At 40.8% G+C, this 18673-nt stretch overlaps 1 protein-coding gene across 2 annotated transcripts in view; it reads right to left on the bottom strand.

The window, feature by feature from the left end:
- The window catches only part of CPS1 (carbamoyl-phosphate synthase 1), a 123197-nt gene that overhangs the window by 6757 nt on the left and 97767 nt on the right, over positions 1-18673 (bottom strand). For both annotated transcript variants that reach the window (XM_064452098.1, XM_064452099.1), the window contains 7 exons: positions 16782-16857; positions 13202-13279; positions 12074-12181; positions 10744-10833; positions 9168-9338; positions 6500-6574; positions 3445-3543 (listed from right to left, as the gene is read on the bottom strand). In XM_064452098.1, coding sequence (XP_064308168.1) covers positions 3445-3543; positions 6500-6574; positions 9168-9338; positions 10744-10833; positions 12074-12181; positions 13202-13279; positions 16782-16857 — 697 coding nt within the window. The remainder of the gene's footprint in view (positions 1-3444; positions 3544-6499; positions 6575-9167; positions 9339-10743; positions 10834-12073; positions 12182-13201; positions 13280-16781; positions 16858-18673) is intronic.

Here is an 18673-nt window from a genome sequence, read left to right as displayed (position 1 = left end):
GGAGAATTGTATTCTTTTTCCTTTATCAGAAAAGTTCTACTTCTTATAACCTCTCTCTTATGTTTGCTAGCATGCCTTGCTATTTGTAAAGGACTACAATCCTCTGTTAATTCAATACAGCTACACCAGTTCTCACTACGATCCAGCTCAACACGAAGCCAGCTCATCTCCTGTGATAATCTTGAATTCTGTATCCAAATCCACTGTAGAGCATGCAGCAATTCTGGTACATAAGGAACGAAGGCAGAAGGTTACCTTGAAACAACAGACTTGGAGTGCTGGGATTTAAAAATAAAATACTCCATCAATGCTTTCCGCATCTCGTGGTCACCAGCACAGATGTAAGACAGATGCACTCCATCCCAGAGATATCACTGAATAGCCCAATCAGGAAAGAAAAATAAAATGAGCTTTTCAACTCCTCTTGCATAAAATATAAATTATTTAATGTCAGAGTCAGGGTTTCAGCATCATAGGTTTCTCCAAATTGTGAAAAGAAAAGAGGTCACATTATCAGCTTGCATAAACTGTCAGAGGCTCATTTGTCTAACAAGAAAGCCATACTCCATTTACCCTGGGAGAGCATCAGGCCTTTAAAATCCCGGGGAACCTCGACCTGTGCAATGTCAGAGTGCTCACAACTGAAGGACAATCCAGCAGGCTTGTGGTACCTGCTGGCTACCCAACCTGCCTTGTGCTGTCCCGCAGATGTCAAGGAGTGCACACCTGTTTGACATGAGGATGATTACTTTGCTAGCAACATTTCTGTGTGGCCCTAGTAGGATTACTGCTGGAACTGCAATCTCTTAGGTACTCCAACATGGAAGCACCTCTGCAAGGCTGGGTTCGTTACCTCGGCATATTTGGCCCTGTTTAGACTGCAGATAGCAGCACAGCCATTTGACTCTTGATATGCAAAATACCCTGCGTGAAACATTTGCAAGGAAATTAAAATTTCTCTCTACTATCGTTAACTACATCTATTTGACTTTCACCCTCAAGAAGGCACCCTCCCCTCATCTCAGCGTAATTAATAGCAATGACATAAAGGTGCAAGATAGCAAATAACCTAAATATGTTGAGCCTACACACTTTTGAAGGAAGCAGAATTCACCACCATTTGGCTTCTTATTTCTGTCTTTGCAAGACCTGAAAGTCCAGTCTAATCATGAAACAATGAAACCTCTGAAAGCTGCTTTCAGAGGCTTTTGATGTTTTGAGGTCATCATCCACTGCAGATGAGACACAGAATCACAGAATCAGAGGTTGGAAGGGACCTCAGGGATCATCTAGTCCAACACAGCACCTTAGAACCTTAGCCCCTTAGAACATAGGACCATAGCACTCAGAGACAACCCAATGAGCTGGCGTAGGTGCTTCTGACAACAATTGGTCCCAAATGCACCAGAACAGCTTGCAGAAACCATCTCCCAGTTTGAAAGCCAGAGGCCTCTGCCTGGGGAGGGACCTCCACACCGTCACAGCAATGACACACATTAAGTGATCATGGAGAGGGGCATCCTGGCATCTGTCCTTCTGAGCCTGTATTTCCCCTCTGAGGATACACTGACAAGTACATGAGGTACTTGACCTTATGTCTGTGATTAAAATTAGAACAATGCTGCTCATGTTCACAGCCTGTCTTGTGCCTCAATCCTTGTGCCTCTTTTTTCTGCAGTGAAGGGCTCCCCTTTCCTGCAGCCTGTAATACTGAGTCCACAAGTCACGTCCAGGTCAGGATTTCAACCTTCCCTTCTTACAAGGCTTTATTTCCCCTCTCTTCCTGCAGACCTGGCAGATTTTGAAACAGACCATTGAAAAGTAGGTAGGTGGCAAACTCCAAGAGTGGTGAGGGAGCAATGTGTGGTTCTCAGCATTAACTTTACACTTCTTGTTTTAGAGTTTAATTATATAAGGAATATGCTGAGATGAGGAGAGACCTTTAAGCGATTGATCTGTTGTTTTCAAGTTTCTTTTGCAAGAAAATGAACTGTAAACCACTTATTAAAAAGGACAGAATCTTGTTACTTTTAAAAGGTTTGGGGGTTTGAGCTTTTGGGATTGTTTTATCTTTTTTTGTTTCATTCTTTTTTCTTAAGACCTTTGTACAAAGTACATTTGGCTCAGTTTAACAGATAGTGACACAGAACCTACATAAAGGCTTTCTATAGCTAAAATTACTCTTTGCTGCCTGCTTTCTTTTAGCTGCTATCAGGAAAATAGGCTTAAGTTTTAAACACTGGGCTCTCTCCTTTTTTCTTCCTCTGGCTTTTCTTTTCCCCTTTTAAAATGCTGTTTTAAAATCTGCAGTGATTTGATATACAGTAGACATACAGTAGCGACTGCCCAGAGTTTCATACTGAACTTTTAAACTTTATCTAGGTAGCAAGCAAAGACTTTTCTGCTAGTTTGAGGTAACTTAGAGCAACAGCTTCAATCAATAGATGTGTGTATATTTAAGGACCAAGCAGTAATCTGTGTTAGCAGAAGTCATGTTCCTTTCTGGACACTTTTCAAACACTTCCTTCAGATCCTCTGCTGGCACAGACAGCCCAACACATTTTTCACACCCCAGTTGTCCGACAGGTAAATTCATCTACTTTTTTTTTTTTTTTTTTTTTTGCTTTATTGGCTTTATGTAATCATGTAGGGTATAAACTTATCACAAGCACAACAGGGAAATGGCAGGAGGCAATCAGCTGTCTTTATGGGGCCCAAGAATAGCTGCAGTGGAAACGTCTGAAATTTTTTGAGGAACATACACACATCTCCAAGTTTACAAGTGTATCTGACTTCAACATCTGCTGCAGTTGGTAACTATCCTGTGATAAAGAACCAACACTTTTTGCTTTTCTACCTAGCTACCTTTTCATGCACATCCTCGTTACTGATACATGCATCTACGGGGAAAGCTTCGCAGGTCCAGCTCTGTAGTAAGGAAACTGTCTCACTGTTTTGAGGGGGTAGAGGAGAACTGGTTTCAAAAGGGCAAGACGCAACATACCAGTGAAATGAGTTTATATGTCAGCATTGAAAAGTAGCATCCCCAGGGTTCCCATGTGGGTGGGAGCAAGGAGCGGGCTCTGAGTTCTAGCTGGGATGTTTCTCTGAACTGATCAGCTACAGACTTTGTCCACCACAGGAAGGTGGCTTCTAACTCTCCAATCCCAGGCCTCTGCTTGCACAATCATGGGGGTTTTCCCCCAGCAAACTTCTGCAGCTCCCAGTAGAAACTATCAGGAGCCAGAGGGAAAAAAGCAGGCCAGCCCCAGAGAATCCAGTAAAGAACACTCTCCATGGTGTTTATGCCTCACTGTTTTACCACATTTCAAGATGGATTGCACATAAACACATTTACGCCACAAAGACTTGAACGGAAACAAGGCAACAGTTACTGAGTTCCTCTGTGTCAGTCCTTTCTCAGCTTTGATTTTTTGAACTCACCTGGATTCCAATCAAAATTCCTGCCTTAGGAAACGTAAACCCTGTGGCAAGCATAGCCTTCTGGAAAGCAGAGTACACATCCTCCCCAAAGCATGCGACCTGGGAAAAGGCACAAAGAAGGTGGCATGAGGGAAAAATCCAAAAACAACCCCAAAACATTGCTTTAAAAACAAAAAATGATTATTTTTTAAAATAGGCTCTTTTCACTTCCTCACGCAGAATCAGACTGCTTTTGCATGGAGTCTGCAGGTGGGGTGGGGAGGGAATCAGAAAATCATTGCAGACAAATCTCATAATTTTAATGAAGCAATAATGAAGGAATAAGCAACGCTTTAGTTCCAAACAGCACACCAAGGAGTAACAACAATTGATTCTGCTGAGTTATGGGAATGCTGTAACGCAGCCTCTGCTCCAGTGTTTGTGAGTGCACTGCAAATTGTTTAACACCATATAATGCTTAAATACCAGCGAGTGTTCTGCACGCTGGCATGCTTCTCTGTGTGTGCACTGCAAACAGGGGTAAGACAGCACTTGTGCTGTCATGTACTTCTGGCATTTCTTGTGAAGATAAAGCATGGTATATAAAGATGCTTTTCCATTTTAAGTCCACAGATGTACAAAATTCAAGCAAAATGTTAGTATGCACTTAGGGAAAAAACAAAGCAATTACACCAATTAATAATTATTTTATGTAAACAAAAACTTGATAAAGAAATTGATAAAAATCATTTAGCAGTGTCCATCACTCAGAATTGCCTGTGGAGCTCAATTGCATACACGCTGTCATACAGTAATGTTCTTCTGTAGGACTCAGCTGTGCTCCTTATCAAAATCTGGAATTCTGATGACAAAAAGAAGAATGCATGAGCTTTTCTGAAAGTTAAAAAAAAGTAGAAAGAACTCCAACCCTCACTTTTTCTGGACAACTCCACACTTGTTGAAAAACAGTCAGAAGTAGAAACTGTCACAGATTTTTCTCTTTGAAATAACAAATCTACAAACACATACAGATGGGATAAAGGGGCTGATTGAGAATTGCTCTCCCATTTTCCTCTTATGGTCCTTCCCATCACAGAGTGAGCCCTCACATTCACGGTCTCACTGTTACCATGGTGAGCAGAAACCAATATTTCATGTAAGAACAACAACAAATTATGATTTGCCATATCTTCTGAAGCTAAAAAAGAACAACCAACCAAACAAAACTCCTGCAAGGGAAGGGATAAAAAAAAAACCCATGATGACTTGCATCTCAGATTTTCTCTAAAAACTTATCCTTGAGTGTTCAATCTGTTCTACAGTGTATCTGGCTGAAGGGTTATGTATGTCCTGGACTTTTTAGGGTGGTGGACAGCCCCCTGCCTTTTAGGCTTGGACCAGGAGTTTCCAGCCTGCTGGGAGCAGTTTATCATTATGGCATGGTCAAAAGAGCCAAAATATTCAAAGGGCCCCCCAGCACTGTGTCTTCTACTGTTGTGGGAATGACGACTCCCAGCAAAATACATTTCTGCCAGACATATGTGACAAATTCAAGCCCAAATCAAGCCATGTGTGTGACAAATGTCTTTGAGGAATAATTGAGCATTTTCCCCGAAGCGAAGTTATCCTTACTTCGCTCATAAGAAAGACCTTCATAACTGTCACATTTTATGGCATTTGTGAATATGGATCTTTCCAACTCATAAAAGTTAATAATCCCTCCCTTATGTCCAAGGTAATCTCTAACTCCATATAAAGCTCAGAAGAATAATTCTTGCCCTCAGGTACATTTTTATTCCTTTTTTTGGGGGGGTGAAAAGAGTGTCTGTGTTGCCAATTTTGTTCTGAAAATAAGGAAGTCATGGAAGTTACTTGGCTTTTTCTGCCCATTAACTACATGGAAAGGAAATCTTCTGCAATATTGTTTTCTGTATATTATAAATATCAAAATAAAGTAATTCTGGAGAGGTTTAGGCTGTTCTTACCGTGTATCTCGTATCGGTATAGTGCTTTTTCATACTAAAATGGTAAGTCCTTCATAAGGAAAACAGCTCATGTGGACATACCCAAGCGCATATCAAATGAAGCAGCCCAGGCTCCACCACCTGCCTAGTTATGGTAGAACAGAGTTAAACCTAATACAATTGCCTCAGTATTCAATCACTTCCCAAGAGGGCTTTCTAGCCCAGAGTAAGTCTCTTGTCACCACAACTCTTTTCTAGAAGTAACTGAGCAAGCAGGTTTAAAGATAGCTTGGGTATATCTACAGAAGCTATTGACAGCTCAGCAATAACTCATAAACAAACCTCTTTGCTCTAGATGACTTAAATATCACTTCAAATTATGTAGATGGAAACCTGTATCCCTTAGGTGGTGAGTCACCAGTGCTGAGCCTATGCAGGAAGAGCAACAGCTTTGTGCCTTTACAGAGTGCCGTGCATATACCAGAGACACATTTTGGAAGCACCTCATACCCCTGCTGTAAAAAGAGTGGGTAAAGTAGCCCAGTCTCACCTTACCAACAGTCAGTACTGCAGCCATCACATTTTATTCACTCTTTCTCGCCTTTTGCACCTTGGGACATGCGTTGATGGTTACCAGGCAACAACAAAAATATCACCACACGTATTTGTTGCCTTTAAGTAACTAGCACGTTCCAAAACCAAACACTCATGACCTGCAGTCTCAATATTGTTATTCTGGTATGTGTGGATTGGGGATTTTAAAAGCTGTAAGCACTTGTCTGTCTAGAAGCAGGTGATTCATAAAACAGACTGATGCACTGAGAACCTACCAGAACCCGACAGCTCTCAGATAAACTCATTTCAGGCTGTCACACCAACCAAGTCCAACTCAGGGAGCTGACATGCAGGTAAAGAGGGACATCCAGTGGCTGAATAAACTGGGCTTTCCAGGACAATGTGTTTTTACGGATAAGAGAGATGTTTTCAATTTTCTGAGGAAGCTACAGATTCCATCATGATTCAGGCAGTAAATACATCACTTTGAAAGATTCATGATGTTTAAAGGCAACTTAGTTTAAATAATAAAAAAAAAGGGCAAATCTAAAAGATACCTCCCCAGTAGAGGCCATTTCACATCGGAGAACAGGGTCAGCATCTCTCAGACGGGACCAGGAGAACATTGGAGCCTGGTGAAAGAAAGAGGTGGGGAGGGAGAAAGAAAATCAAAATTTAATGGATCATTAAAAACAAACAAACATCTACACTTGGAAGTCATAGAAAAAGACAGATATGAATTAATCAAAAAAAGCACTGGTCAAGCCTAATAAGGAAAGGAGTATTTGACAAATGATTTCCCCCAGCATCTTGATGATGGACTGGAACAAATAAACACATATTTCACTAATATTTACCCCTCTAACTCTTGCAGTCCTGCTCACATTCTGATGGCAGATTTCTAATCTGTGGTAGCCCGCTATCACTATCATGCTTAGCACATATTTTAAAACAGAAAGGCTGTGAAGCATCTGATTCATGAAACAAGGAGAGACTAAAGCCAGTCAGTTTTTCTGAGAAAACTGTTCTTCAACAGAAATCAAACCATTCCACACACTTTTAGTGTAACCCAAATGAAACTTTGCAAATGATTTTCAGATTTTGCCTCCGCTTTCTAAAATACACACCCCAATTTTTTTTGATCTTTTGTATGAAAACCCCTGATCATCATCATTATCTGAGAACTTAGGACACTGTGGTCTCTGAGTTCTCTTGTCTAATTAGAAAAAAAAGAGGAGGGCAGGGGAGAGAAAGAAACTCTCTGTTAGAGAATCAATGACCACATGTGGCAAACATGGGAAAAATAAAGAATTTTCTGCTAACGAATTATTTCCTACAGGGCTTCTCTCCATCTTGAATTACTACTTGCATTTGCATAAAGACAGCACCCTTGCTGCATAAAAAAATCTATTTTTAAATCCAAAGACAAGAATTCTGTTCTTGGAAGTCTCTGAGGGTAACACTGCAGACAAGACAGCTGCTGTTTTGTGACACCTAACAATGACCAACTAAAATGTGACAGCAGAAATTAATTGTATAAGGTTTCTCAATAAATGTCATATGGCCTGGTGACTTTTAGATCAGTTTTGCTTCTTCTATAAGCAAAGAGGAAATTTTTACAGTGGCCAACTTTCAGTCTCAAGCTGAGATATTTAAGTCAAGGCAGATTATTTTTAATGCACAGGTAACAAGCAATAAAAGGCATCCACCAGCTCCCTAACTTCTGTCTGCCATGGACATGAAAATTCGACAGCAGGAGCAGACTCTGGTACTGCAAATAAATACTATTTAAAACAAAACCAAAGAAGTCCGTCATACTCTACCCAGGATTTAATCTTAGTCAGGTGATGACATTTGCGTCACTCTGCAAGCAAACATGGCAAGACAATATTTCAGTCACTAAAGCTAAAATGGTGGGACCTTGAATCCACAAAGGAGCATCTATGTTGAAAGGGAAGAGTTTCGTATACTCTTTTCAGAGCACTTAAGAACTGCTAGAGGAACAAAATCCCATTTCCACACACATATTCCTAGCAGCAAAAACATAAGAGGACAGAAAATATGATGCATGAATAACGAGAACCAGGTTTAACTGGAATATTTTTCAAAGTTTAGCATTTCCAAAGGTATTAGCAGGTTTTTATATTTGACAAATCCACACAGAAAACAAGCAGTATAAAAGGCTTTGTAGTGAAGTTTTCAAGAATATAGTTGGGTTTTCCATTCTGTGGCCAACATTCCCAGGAGACACAAAACTCTTGACAGTTTACCTAACAACAGTGCACAAGCTCCAGGTCTAAATAATAGAAATTAATAAAAATAAATAAGGCAAAACTAAAAAAGTCTCAGATGAGAATTAGAGACAATGCCTATCTGTGGCATCAAAATAAAATGTAAAGCTATTTCTAGATTGACTGGCTTGCCAATAACCTGAGCTGGCTTGGGCCACAGATCTGACTTGCATTTTAATAGGTCTGAACATTTTATTAGTAGAAAGATGTTAGGTGTTTTCCATTTCCTCAATTTTCACTTGGTATGGAAGCTATTAAAGCTTGAAAGTTTCTATATAAACAATTCTCATTATCCATTGTATTTTCTGCACTGCTGTTCTAGATTTTTATGATTAGAAACTTCAATTAATTTTTTTTCTTCCACTAAGCATTCAAAAATATCTGCAGTACACACTTCAGTATCTTGGGTGCTATATAAGCTTAGTAATTATGAAAAGTAAAATCTTGGCCCCACTGAAATCAAATGATCCAAGACTTTCACCCCCATTTTAACTGGTGGTGCATGTAAAGGGATTTCATGCATTCAAACAGCCCATGTCCCAAATCCTGAAGACAAAATCTGGGGGGCACTCAAAACACAAATTTGTACATGTCCATACATATATTAGACAGTATTATGAAATAGCCTGAACTTCAGTGTTCTGTTCAATTCTGCAAGTGCATATTTATTATGCTGTTCATAAACATGATTCGGAGTAGGTTAGAAGTAAGAAAAAAAGGGAGATTGATCTTGTTAATAATCACCGGATAATTTTTCTTTGATTTTTCTCTAAAATTCCCAATGTACATTATCCTAACAAACTGCAAAAGGTCAATTTGGCCTTTGGCCAATGAGTAAATTGTTCTCTCTGGGCATTAAAGTACTAATTGCCTATTAATGCGCTAGGTGCAGGTTCTATTGTGGGTTTTTTTGGTGTTCTTTTGGAAATCATACCTTAATCCCAACATATTTGGAGGGAATAATGGGATGCTCCAGTGTGGGAAGTGATGACTCATTAACCTCTTTTCCAATCATCACTTTTGTGGCCACATCGATGAAGTCCACACCCAGCGTCTTCGATACAAAAGGAAAGGAGCGTGAAGCCCGCAAGTTGCACTCTATCACCTGATGGGATTAAAAAGAAGAAATACCAGCATCAGGCACTGCACAGTGAAGAAATAGATTGATTAATGCTTCTGGAAATCAGTCCTTGCTCCTCTTGGCAGACATACTCTTCACACCGCCAAATAAGAGGCACAGAAATTGTGTTCAATATTAAAAACAGCTAAGAGGCATGGGTAGTGGCCAGCTTGAAATGTCTGGTGTTCTGCAACTCAGTTTCATCTCTGTTGTCTGAAAATTTGAATTTTGGAAAAGGTGTTGTACTGTACCCTAAGTTAATGTGCAAGAGGCTACAAACTTGTGCACAGGCATTAGGTACAACCTTTAGAAGCCCACCTTGTTCTTTTTCCATGGTAATGGCACTTTGTGAACGGCTGGGCTATCCTTACCGACTTTCCTCATCTACGTGCAGAAGTCATTCAGTGAAACAGATGAGAAACAATGATGTTCTGCTTCCTGCTAAGAAGTACACCATGGAGATCAATAGCAAAAGAATTGCTGTAAGTGAGAACGAAGGGGGAGTGAAGTGGGACAAGAATAGGTAAGTTAAGACAGAATGGAAAACAGGGGTTATGCATCCTTGAGGATGTTTTCCTGAGGGAAAGCAAGGAAGGAAAAACTCCATTCTGAACCTCTGTGGATTTTCTGAATAACTATGTGTGAAACAGAAGAAAGGTGAAGAACAGTAAGTACATTTTTCTCAACTAATAGCCCAAAGAGGATCTTTTACCAATAATGTATCTCTTCTATACCATCTCAGGTTTTCCTTTTATTCACCATTTCCTCAGTCATACTCTGCTCACACTCCTCTGACCTTTTTCCATTAGCAACAGAATGCCAATTGTTACCCATAAAGGGTCAGACATCTGCTGTACTTCTGTTACTGATAGTTACTAAGACCATGCTATTTAGATAAGCCATCTTAATGGCTTATTTTAAAGACTTAAACACTTAAACTGTCTTGTTTTATTTCCAATAACTTGGAAGGCTTATTTTAATGATCAAAATAGTTAAAGATGAGAGAGGATGTTGGAGATCTAAAAGCAATGATATTCAGCTCATAGGATGAGGCACAGGTCCCAGTGCTGTCCATCATATTCAAAACTGACAATTTTGGGAAGGACAACAGTCCACAACAGAACAAAGCTAGTGCTGATAGGCAATGCAGACAGACTCACTTCCCCCTCAATGGCTGCACTGCATAGGTAGGGGAGATGCTCTCTCCCACACAGACAGGGAGAGCTGCATGACTAGGAGTGGCACATGTGAGCCACACGTTGTCAGACAAGGCAGGTTAGAAACCCACAGCTGTTACAGCCGCAGTTTCCATGACAGCGACTGCAGGACCCACGCGCCTAACTATCTGAAGCAGAGCCCAACTTTCTCCAACAGTCACAAGAGCTCTTACCAGCACGTCATTGCCTCGCACCAAAAACTGAATGTTGAATGGACCAGAGATGGCAAAGGCATTTGCAATCTTTTTTGTAGCAGCTTTAACCTACAAAAATAAACAAATAAATAAAGTAAAAATGCATATATATATATAACTAAAATAAGTAAATCAATAAATCCCACAAAATAGTCAGCATCATGTCAATAAATTACCTCACATGTGGATTCCTTTAAATGTGACATCTCTCTGCCCTAGTATATTTTTTTTTCTATACCCTTATTTTGGCAATAGCATTATCTTTCAGAAGGAAACATTTAATTTGCCTGGTAATCTAGAGCCCAAAGTTCCATTTGAGGGCAGAAGTAAAAAAAAAAAACAAACCTCAGCTTTGTGTGTGTGTGTGCACACGCAAAAGCAAGGGAAAGAGGGAGAAAGAAAGAATAAAAGCCTGCCCTGTCTGTAGCAATTCCTACACTGCCACTGCACACTGGTGTCTTTATACCTTTCTTGGTAAAGTAATGAATAATGGTGTTTTGCCACTTGAGATTATCTACTTGGTTTTACAAGTGTCCCAAGAGTCTTTCACCAACCTGCCTGTTCCATCACAAATCAGTGGGAGGTGTGTCAGCAGAAGTACTCTGGCACAAGTTGGGAGAAAACACTATGGTCTTCTTTTCTAGGTTTGTCAAGAAATCATGTGCCATTTCAGTACAAGTGTTTGAATAGCTTTGCTCCAGGAGAAGACTATTTTCAGAAGCAAGGCCTTGGACATTCTTGTAGGAGGACAGACCATTGTATTACAACTCCTGTTACCTTCCAAGCCAATCCTTTCCAGGATGATGTCACAGGGGGTGGCACATTTCATTTAGAAAATGCATTTTGACAACGCTGTATCACAAGGTTTATTCTCACAAGGGGAAAAATTCAAGTTAGGTGAGGTTCATTCATCCTCATATCCTTTCCAGAAAATGCAAGCAGCTAGAAAGTCATATGCCTGATCTAATCATTTAAGGACTGCAGGAGAAGAGGAAGTGGAAAGTGAACTCTGCCATATATATGGATTAGACACTTCTCTACTGCCATGGTTGCTGGTTCTAAACCAATGAAACACAACAAAAATCTAGACAGTCTGAAACTGTGTACATCTATTGCTTAAATTAATGGGATACAGTTCAGATGATCCTATGGGTAGTACAGCACAATAACATCCTACATTTGCACACATCACACTGGCCTTTAAAAAACTTTGGTGATTTGATTTCTCCTCAATTCCTCCCAAGCAAAGTGGAAAGCACATTCAAACTCTTATTTTCTTTTCTGTTTTCAGTGCTAGTGCAACACCTACCTTCTCCAAGGCTCCCTGGCTAATAGTCTGTGTGGGTAACATGAGGGTGGCATCTCCAGAGTGAACGCCTGCATCCTCCACGTGCTCTGAAATAGCATGTGAGATAACCTGCATGCAGTAATGAGAGAGCAGTTAGTCACCTCACCCTCTCTCATAAACTGTCCCATCTCCATGGCCTCTGATAAGTGCAGCCCAGCACAGTCTCCTGAACTGAGCTGCATCCAAAAGAGGTTACTGACAGGGGGGGAAAAAGTGAATCTCCCAGAATTTTGGAGACAATAGGTTTGAAGCAGACACAAGGCATATGAAGAAGGGAATCATGTTAGGGTCTTTCATACCATGGACAAGCAAACTGTGAACAGGAAAAAACCTGCCATGGCCTGGAGATCCTACAGCTTCCTTCCTCTCTCTAACACACATTAACTCAGAAGGTAAAAGCTAATTTAGCTTTAAACCAGCTAAGTTCTCCTTGCCACAAACACAAAAAAGTTATTATTCTCCAATAGAAACAAGTATGGACTACTTTCATTTGTATATATGTTTTTCACTCTTCTATGGTGTTTTAATTGTGGAAAAAAGCAGGCAGAGGAAATGCAGGCCTAAGGATTTAAATTGAATGAATGGCGTCAAGGCACACTACCTCAACACCAAAAAAGTGATCTTGTCTGCTGGTTAAAATGAATATTGAAAACAGAATACTTCTGTTAAACAAGAAGTCTGTGATTTTTTTTTTTTTGAGAGAACCATCTTTGATTAGTAAAGAAATGCAAGGTGAAGTTTTAATAATAAACCAACTTTGGTAATATCATAACACATGCTGATACAATTCTGATGAAAGTTATTTGTGAAGCCACTGATTTGCGTATCCAGTAAAAATTATATTCTAAAGGATTCATTCACATGGTTAAGCAATGCTTAAAACAATAACTATTTAGATGTATGCAATAAGGTAGGTTGGGCTTTTCTAGCACTATGTTTTTGAACCTAAGATGAATTAATCTTTTCTTGTTTCTCTAACTCTTCTCAGCACAAATCTGTGGCTGTAGAGTAGATCATGTAAACCACACATCTTTTCAAATCTATGATCCTGAAAAAAAGTTCAATATTAAAGAAAAGCAAAGTTCTTACTCTTCCTGCCTTGGCTACAGCATCCATTTCCACCTCACGGGCATCTTCAATAAATTTAGTGAGTACCACAGGGTGATCCTGTCATCAATACAAGACAAAGGAAGAAAGTTTTTATTTGAGTATTTGGGGACCGTCCAAGCATTCCACTATTCATCACTGGAAAAGCTTTGGAAGCAGAATCCCACAAGACCAATCTATTAATATCCTTATTTCCACAGATGGGTGAACTTTGCAAAGAAATAATGGGGGGAAACTTGGTGTGATTTCCCCAAAGCCACTGATGCATTAGTTTGAGTCCTCCATACTGTCACCATGACAGGGAAATTTGGGGCAAAACCACAAAGAGCTTTTAGGCGAGACCATGGTAGAAAGAAGATAGTGGGACATGCGCAAGGATCCAGTAACCTCTGATCCTGTCTCCTAGAGTTTTTCCTTACCTCTAAGATCTTCAATTCTTCCTTCCTCTGAGCCTCCCAGTCACCTCACTGGGCATATTGCCTCACAGAGTAATTGATTCTTGGCATACTTGATGACTTTTTATAGTGGTCGTTTGCTCTTTTAAAAAGACATACATTTTAGGCAACAGATCCATTCATTTCTCATGCCTCTGCCTGGTTTTCTAAGTCTCCCAAGGGAGAAGTTGCCACTAATTATAGCTGGCCAGGAACAACCTGTCCTTAACTCTCAATAATTCAGTAGTATACATGGTTTTCCTTCCTCTTCTTCCTGCTCATCTCTGGGACGCTAGCACACACTTCCCACTATTCCCTAATGCTTTCTCCTTCCAGCCACCTGCTTCAACAGACAGTTAAAAATCTAATCCACATTCTTCCAGGCCAGCTTTATGTCTCAACATTTTACTGGTCCCATCCACTATTAACTGTCTATTATTTATTAGAGAATAAATGACAATCTGCATGCTCAAAAGGCTCCTCTTGAAAAAATATAAAGCAACTCCAAAAGTTACAAGACACAATTCCTTACATTTATCAGCGCAAGGGTAAATTCACAGGCAAGGACAATGTCACAGCCTACACTGTTTCATAAATTTAGTGGCTCATGTCCTGTAACTTTCTGTCCTGCTGCAGTTTCTCACTAGAAGATTTTATATAAGCATACAACCTTGTTTACTCCAATCTGTCTCAACTCACACAAGAAGTTTTGCACATTACTGACAACTTGAATGCCATAATGACACTACACAACACAACAGCAAAGTAGCTAAAACAACAAAACAACACTGGTCAGGCACTTAATCTGGAGATGCCCTGTTGGGCAGAACAGAATGAGGTAAGGCTTTGTAACCAGAAAAAAATGAAGTGTGTGTCCCACAAAGATGCTCATATTCAGTTGTATGCTCACAACTATTATTACTAGCTTCTGTGGAACCACTCACAGGCCATAAAGCCTTGATGAGGCTTAGAAAAACAAAACCCATATAAGCAAACTCCCTAAGTTAGAAGCAGAACACAGCACTTTGTTCTAGTTTGCTTTTTGCTAGCTTAGCTTCAACTATACTATGGCTTTTGTCAATATAAAAATACTGGATGAAGAAAGAATTCTTCCCACAGCAGTCTGACTACAGTAGCAAAAATTTAGCATGTAAATCTAGCATAAGTCTCTGCAGGATCAGGACCAGAGCACCCAAAGACTCATGGTGTGCAACCGGTCATGTATGCAGCAAGTATCAGTGCCTTTTTGTGCAGCAGAACTAGACATCATAAGGATCCCATGAGAACATCCACTCTTTCCCCTAGGAATAGATCACATATTGCCACGACTCTACAACTTCAGCTCCCAGCAGGGCGTCCTGTACCAGGGAGGAGAGCTCTCAGCAATGAAGAAGAACATTGCCCAGTTCAAGTCAGTCAAGCTGTGACAAGTTAAGCTACAAAGGGTCACTTTCCTGGACTTCAGTCTCCTTTAGGGCATCCATTGCCAGCATAAAGCCATCCAGCAGCAAAAGTGATCTGTCCCACTGAACATGGCTTAGGGCTGCTGCCTGGTCTGCTACTGAGAGTGTGTGTGGAAAAACAAAGCAGGGTACTTAAGATGAACTACAGAGAAACTAGGTGTTTTGGGAGGCTGAGCATTGCTGAGGGTCTGGTTTCTACCACAGGTTACTGAGTTAATGAGAATTAGTTACATAATTCCTTCTGACGGAAGTAAGTGGTACTCTCCTGCTTTCAAAAAAATCCCTTTAAAGTTGTTCAGAGATGATAGTAAGTGGTCTGCTTGCCTCCACGGTAACCTCTCCTTCAGGATATTATCACTTTGCAAGGTGTCTCCATTTCATTCCATCTTTTCTTCCTGAAACGCTAAACTTGCATCATTTGCCTCATACACTTAAAAACCACACGGTTTTGTTCTTGTTCAAGCTTTAACCACCTAAGAAGTCCCCTGAGTAAGCAGTAATGTATCTGGCTTCGATAGCCAGTGTGTTTTCAGAAGGTTCGTTTTTGACTGATTCATTTTTAAGGCAAAGATTCCTCTGACAGGAGTGTTTATGGTGCTCAGTACTGTTCTGAACAGCAATCACTCAAAAAAAGGGGAAAAAACCCTCAGAAGAAAACAGACCAAAAGGTAAGGCCAAACTCTGAGGCTGCCGAAAGGTCAGGCTTTGAATTCTGTGTGTTCTTCATTCAACCTCGATCTTTTCACTTTCTCCTCCTCCCATATTCCTACCTCTCCAAACATGCCTTGTACAACAGTGATAGAAGGTGTAGAAGAAATACAGGCTTTGAGCTTTTTACTATGTCCTGAAGCATTCATGTCTTCGGGAAATTGCTCTGTTTTCTTTTCTAAATTTCAATGTACTAGACCAAATCCTCCCCTTGCTAGGAAAAAAAAAGGACTCTCAAAAATTTCCAAATTAGCTTTTGAAAAACCTTTAAAACAGAAACCAGAGCTTTCATCTTCTGCATTACATACTCTGCAGATCAATAATCCCACTGGATTAACAGGAAACAGGCAGCAGTCCTGCCTCTGTATCAGAGGAAAATGGAATTCAGTCCATGATTTGGAGAATTAAATGTCATAGCAAAACCTTGCAAGTGTTCCTCTATTTAAAAGGGTAAAAAAAACCCAAAAAACAACAAACCACTAACAAAAAGGTCATTGGTGAGAGAAAAGCTGTGAGGATAAAGTTTTAAGTTGTTCAAAGATGCCAGGCAAAACAGTTCAGAAATTTAGTGAAAGATGCTATCAGTTCTAGGCTAGTTGGCGTAACCTGCTACTAGCAAGTTTCAATGAGGTAGGAAGGGTCCCAGCCCACAACCCTATTTCTGTTCATATAATTAACTTGTCAGAAATGGATGTCTGGGTACAGAAGCTAACTACCATCCCCAATCCATCCAGGCATCCCAGTGGCAGCAGTAAGGATGCTTTCACAGGCTCCCATGGTCTGACCATTAGGGAACAAACTGAGGGGGTCAAACTCTAATTTCACTGGCTCCTCCCCAAACAAGGAAGGGAAAGAGTGAGGAAGAAACAATACAGAAACAAAGAGAAAGCACAGGAGAGGTGAAACAAACACGGCAAACACAAAAAGAAAAAGCAGTGGCAGGGCAAAGAATGGTACCTGAGAGACTCTGGTGGCTTCTGCTAAGAACTTCTTCATTTCCTCTTCAGTGAAAACTACATTCATTGCAGAACCACTGTGAGAATGGCAAAGAAAAGAAAACAGGTCAGCTCCCCTTGTGACTTCAAGGGAGATATCGGAGCATTAGACACCACAGCATATGGTTGCCAACTACCCTTATATGTCAGAGTAGCCAAGCGAGCTCCTGACTCAAGCCACTTGCTCCACACCTGACTGAAAGAAAGGCAGAGCTGGTACCTAATGAACCTCAATTATACTTCCCAGAGAAGACAGGTGATGTCCAGAACCATAATGAAGAATCAAATAAAGAACTGAGGTTGTGTAGCCTTAGCACTGCTGCCAAATTCCCTTTCTGACCCAAGCCTTTAAGGCTCTCCCTAGGCTGAAGGAGATGGCTAGTCAGCCAGATAGCCCCACTAAGGATCCAGACTTTCACCATACCTGCAGATTAGCTGTGAGTTTAGGACAACAACAGATGCTTTGCTCATGTTAGCCCAATTGCTTATCAGTGATAGATGAAGTGAGGAATGCACAAGACCCTGAAGATGGTGCAACAGTGCAAATGCAGATGAAAATGGGCTGTTCTTTGCTGGCCATTTTGCTGTGCCCCACCCCTAATGTCTTAGGCCTTAAGGGAGGGGCACAGCAGATACAGTACTTGTATCTGAAAGCTACTTTGAAATGTAGCTGTCAGTAATATCAGAGAGGGGGTTTGGGAAGAACATGGGTTGAGAGTCAGTGATTCAGGCCCCTTTTAAAGACAAGAACCTTTTTAAAAAAAGATGTAACATTGGTAGCTTCCACCACTGATCACAGGATCACAGGTTGGAAGGGACCTCAGGGATCAGCTAGTCCAACCTTTCTAGGAAGAGCACAGTCTAGACAAGATGGCCCAGCACCCTGTCCAGACGACTCTTGAAGGTGTCCAACGTGGCTGAGTCAACCACTTCCCTGGGGAGATTATTCCAATGGGTGACTGTCCTTACTGTGAAAAATTTCCCTCTGGTGTCCAATCGGAATCTCCCCAAGAGCAATTTGTGTCTATTTCCCCTTGTCCTCTCCATGTGACTAATTGTAGAAAGGGAGTCTCTGTCTTCTTTGTAGCTACTCCTTAAGTACTGGTACATGGTGATGAGATCCCCTCTAAGCCTCCTTTTCTCAAGGCTGAACAAACCCAGTTCTCCCAGCCTATCCTCGTACGGCTGATGTTCAGCTTCCCCTTCACTTTGGTGGGCAAGCCCACAGAGGCTGTGGGGGAAAGTGGAGGAAGGATCTATCCCACAAAATCAGGCACTTTAGCCTAAGATAAATAGACACAAGTACCTAAGTGATTATACTTACCAGACTACCTCTTCAGCTGATGTAAATCAATAGAGTTCAATTAAACCCATGGACCTATGTCATCTGCACCACTGGGGATGTGACCTGGCGCACACAGTATGTAACTAGTGGGGAAATGCATTTAGTTTTCCAAGGCAACTGGAAAATATTAAAGGCCGTATCTGTTCAAAGGGTGAAGAAGTCTAGCTGTGGACCTGCTGCTGTTCTGTAAATAGAGATCGGACACTGTGCTGTGCTAGTGCTTTTCGCTTTCTATTTCCTCAAGTTTTATATCCTCCTGTTTCATCTTTCTCCTTGAAGTCCCCCTAACCTGTCCAAATACCCTTTGGCAAATACTTACAATGGAAAGGGCCTTTTAATATGGATGGAAACAACAGGCTAAAAGAAGTGTTCCCTAAAAATCTGGCTAATTACATCAGGAGCCATTTCTAACTTATTGTCCTGATCTGGTTTTTAACTTTGCTTCTCAATCCCACTGCAAGCTTCAGAAACTGGATAGAAAAGTCACATTCAGCAGTCTCTTCTAAAGG

The sequence above is a fragment of the Phalacrocorax carbo genome, chromosome 5, assembly GCF_963921805.1.
Source record: "Phalacrocorax carbo chromosome 5, bPhaCar2.1, whole genome shotgun sequence".
NCBI classification, from domain to species: domain Eukaryota; kingdom Metazoa; phylum Chordata; class Aves; order Suliformes; family Phalacrocoracidae; genus Phalacrocorax; species Phalacrocorax carbo.
The sequence above is the reverse complement of the archived record's forward strand: the minus strand, read 5'-3'. Positions and strand labels throughout refer to the sequence as shown.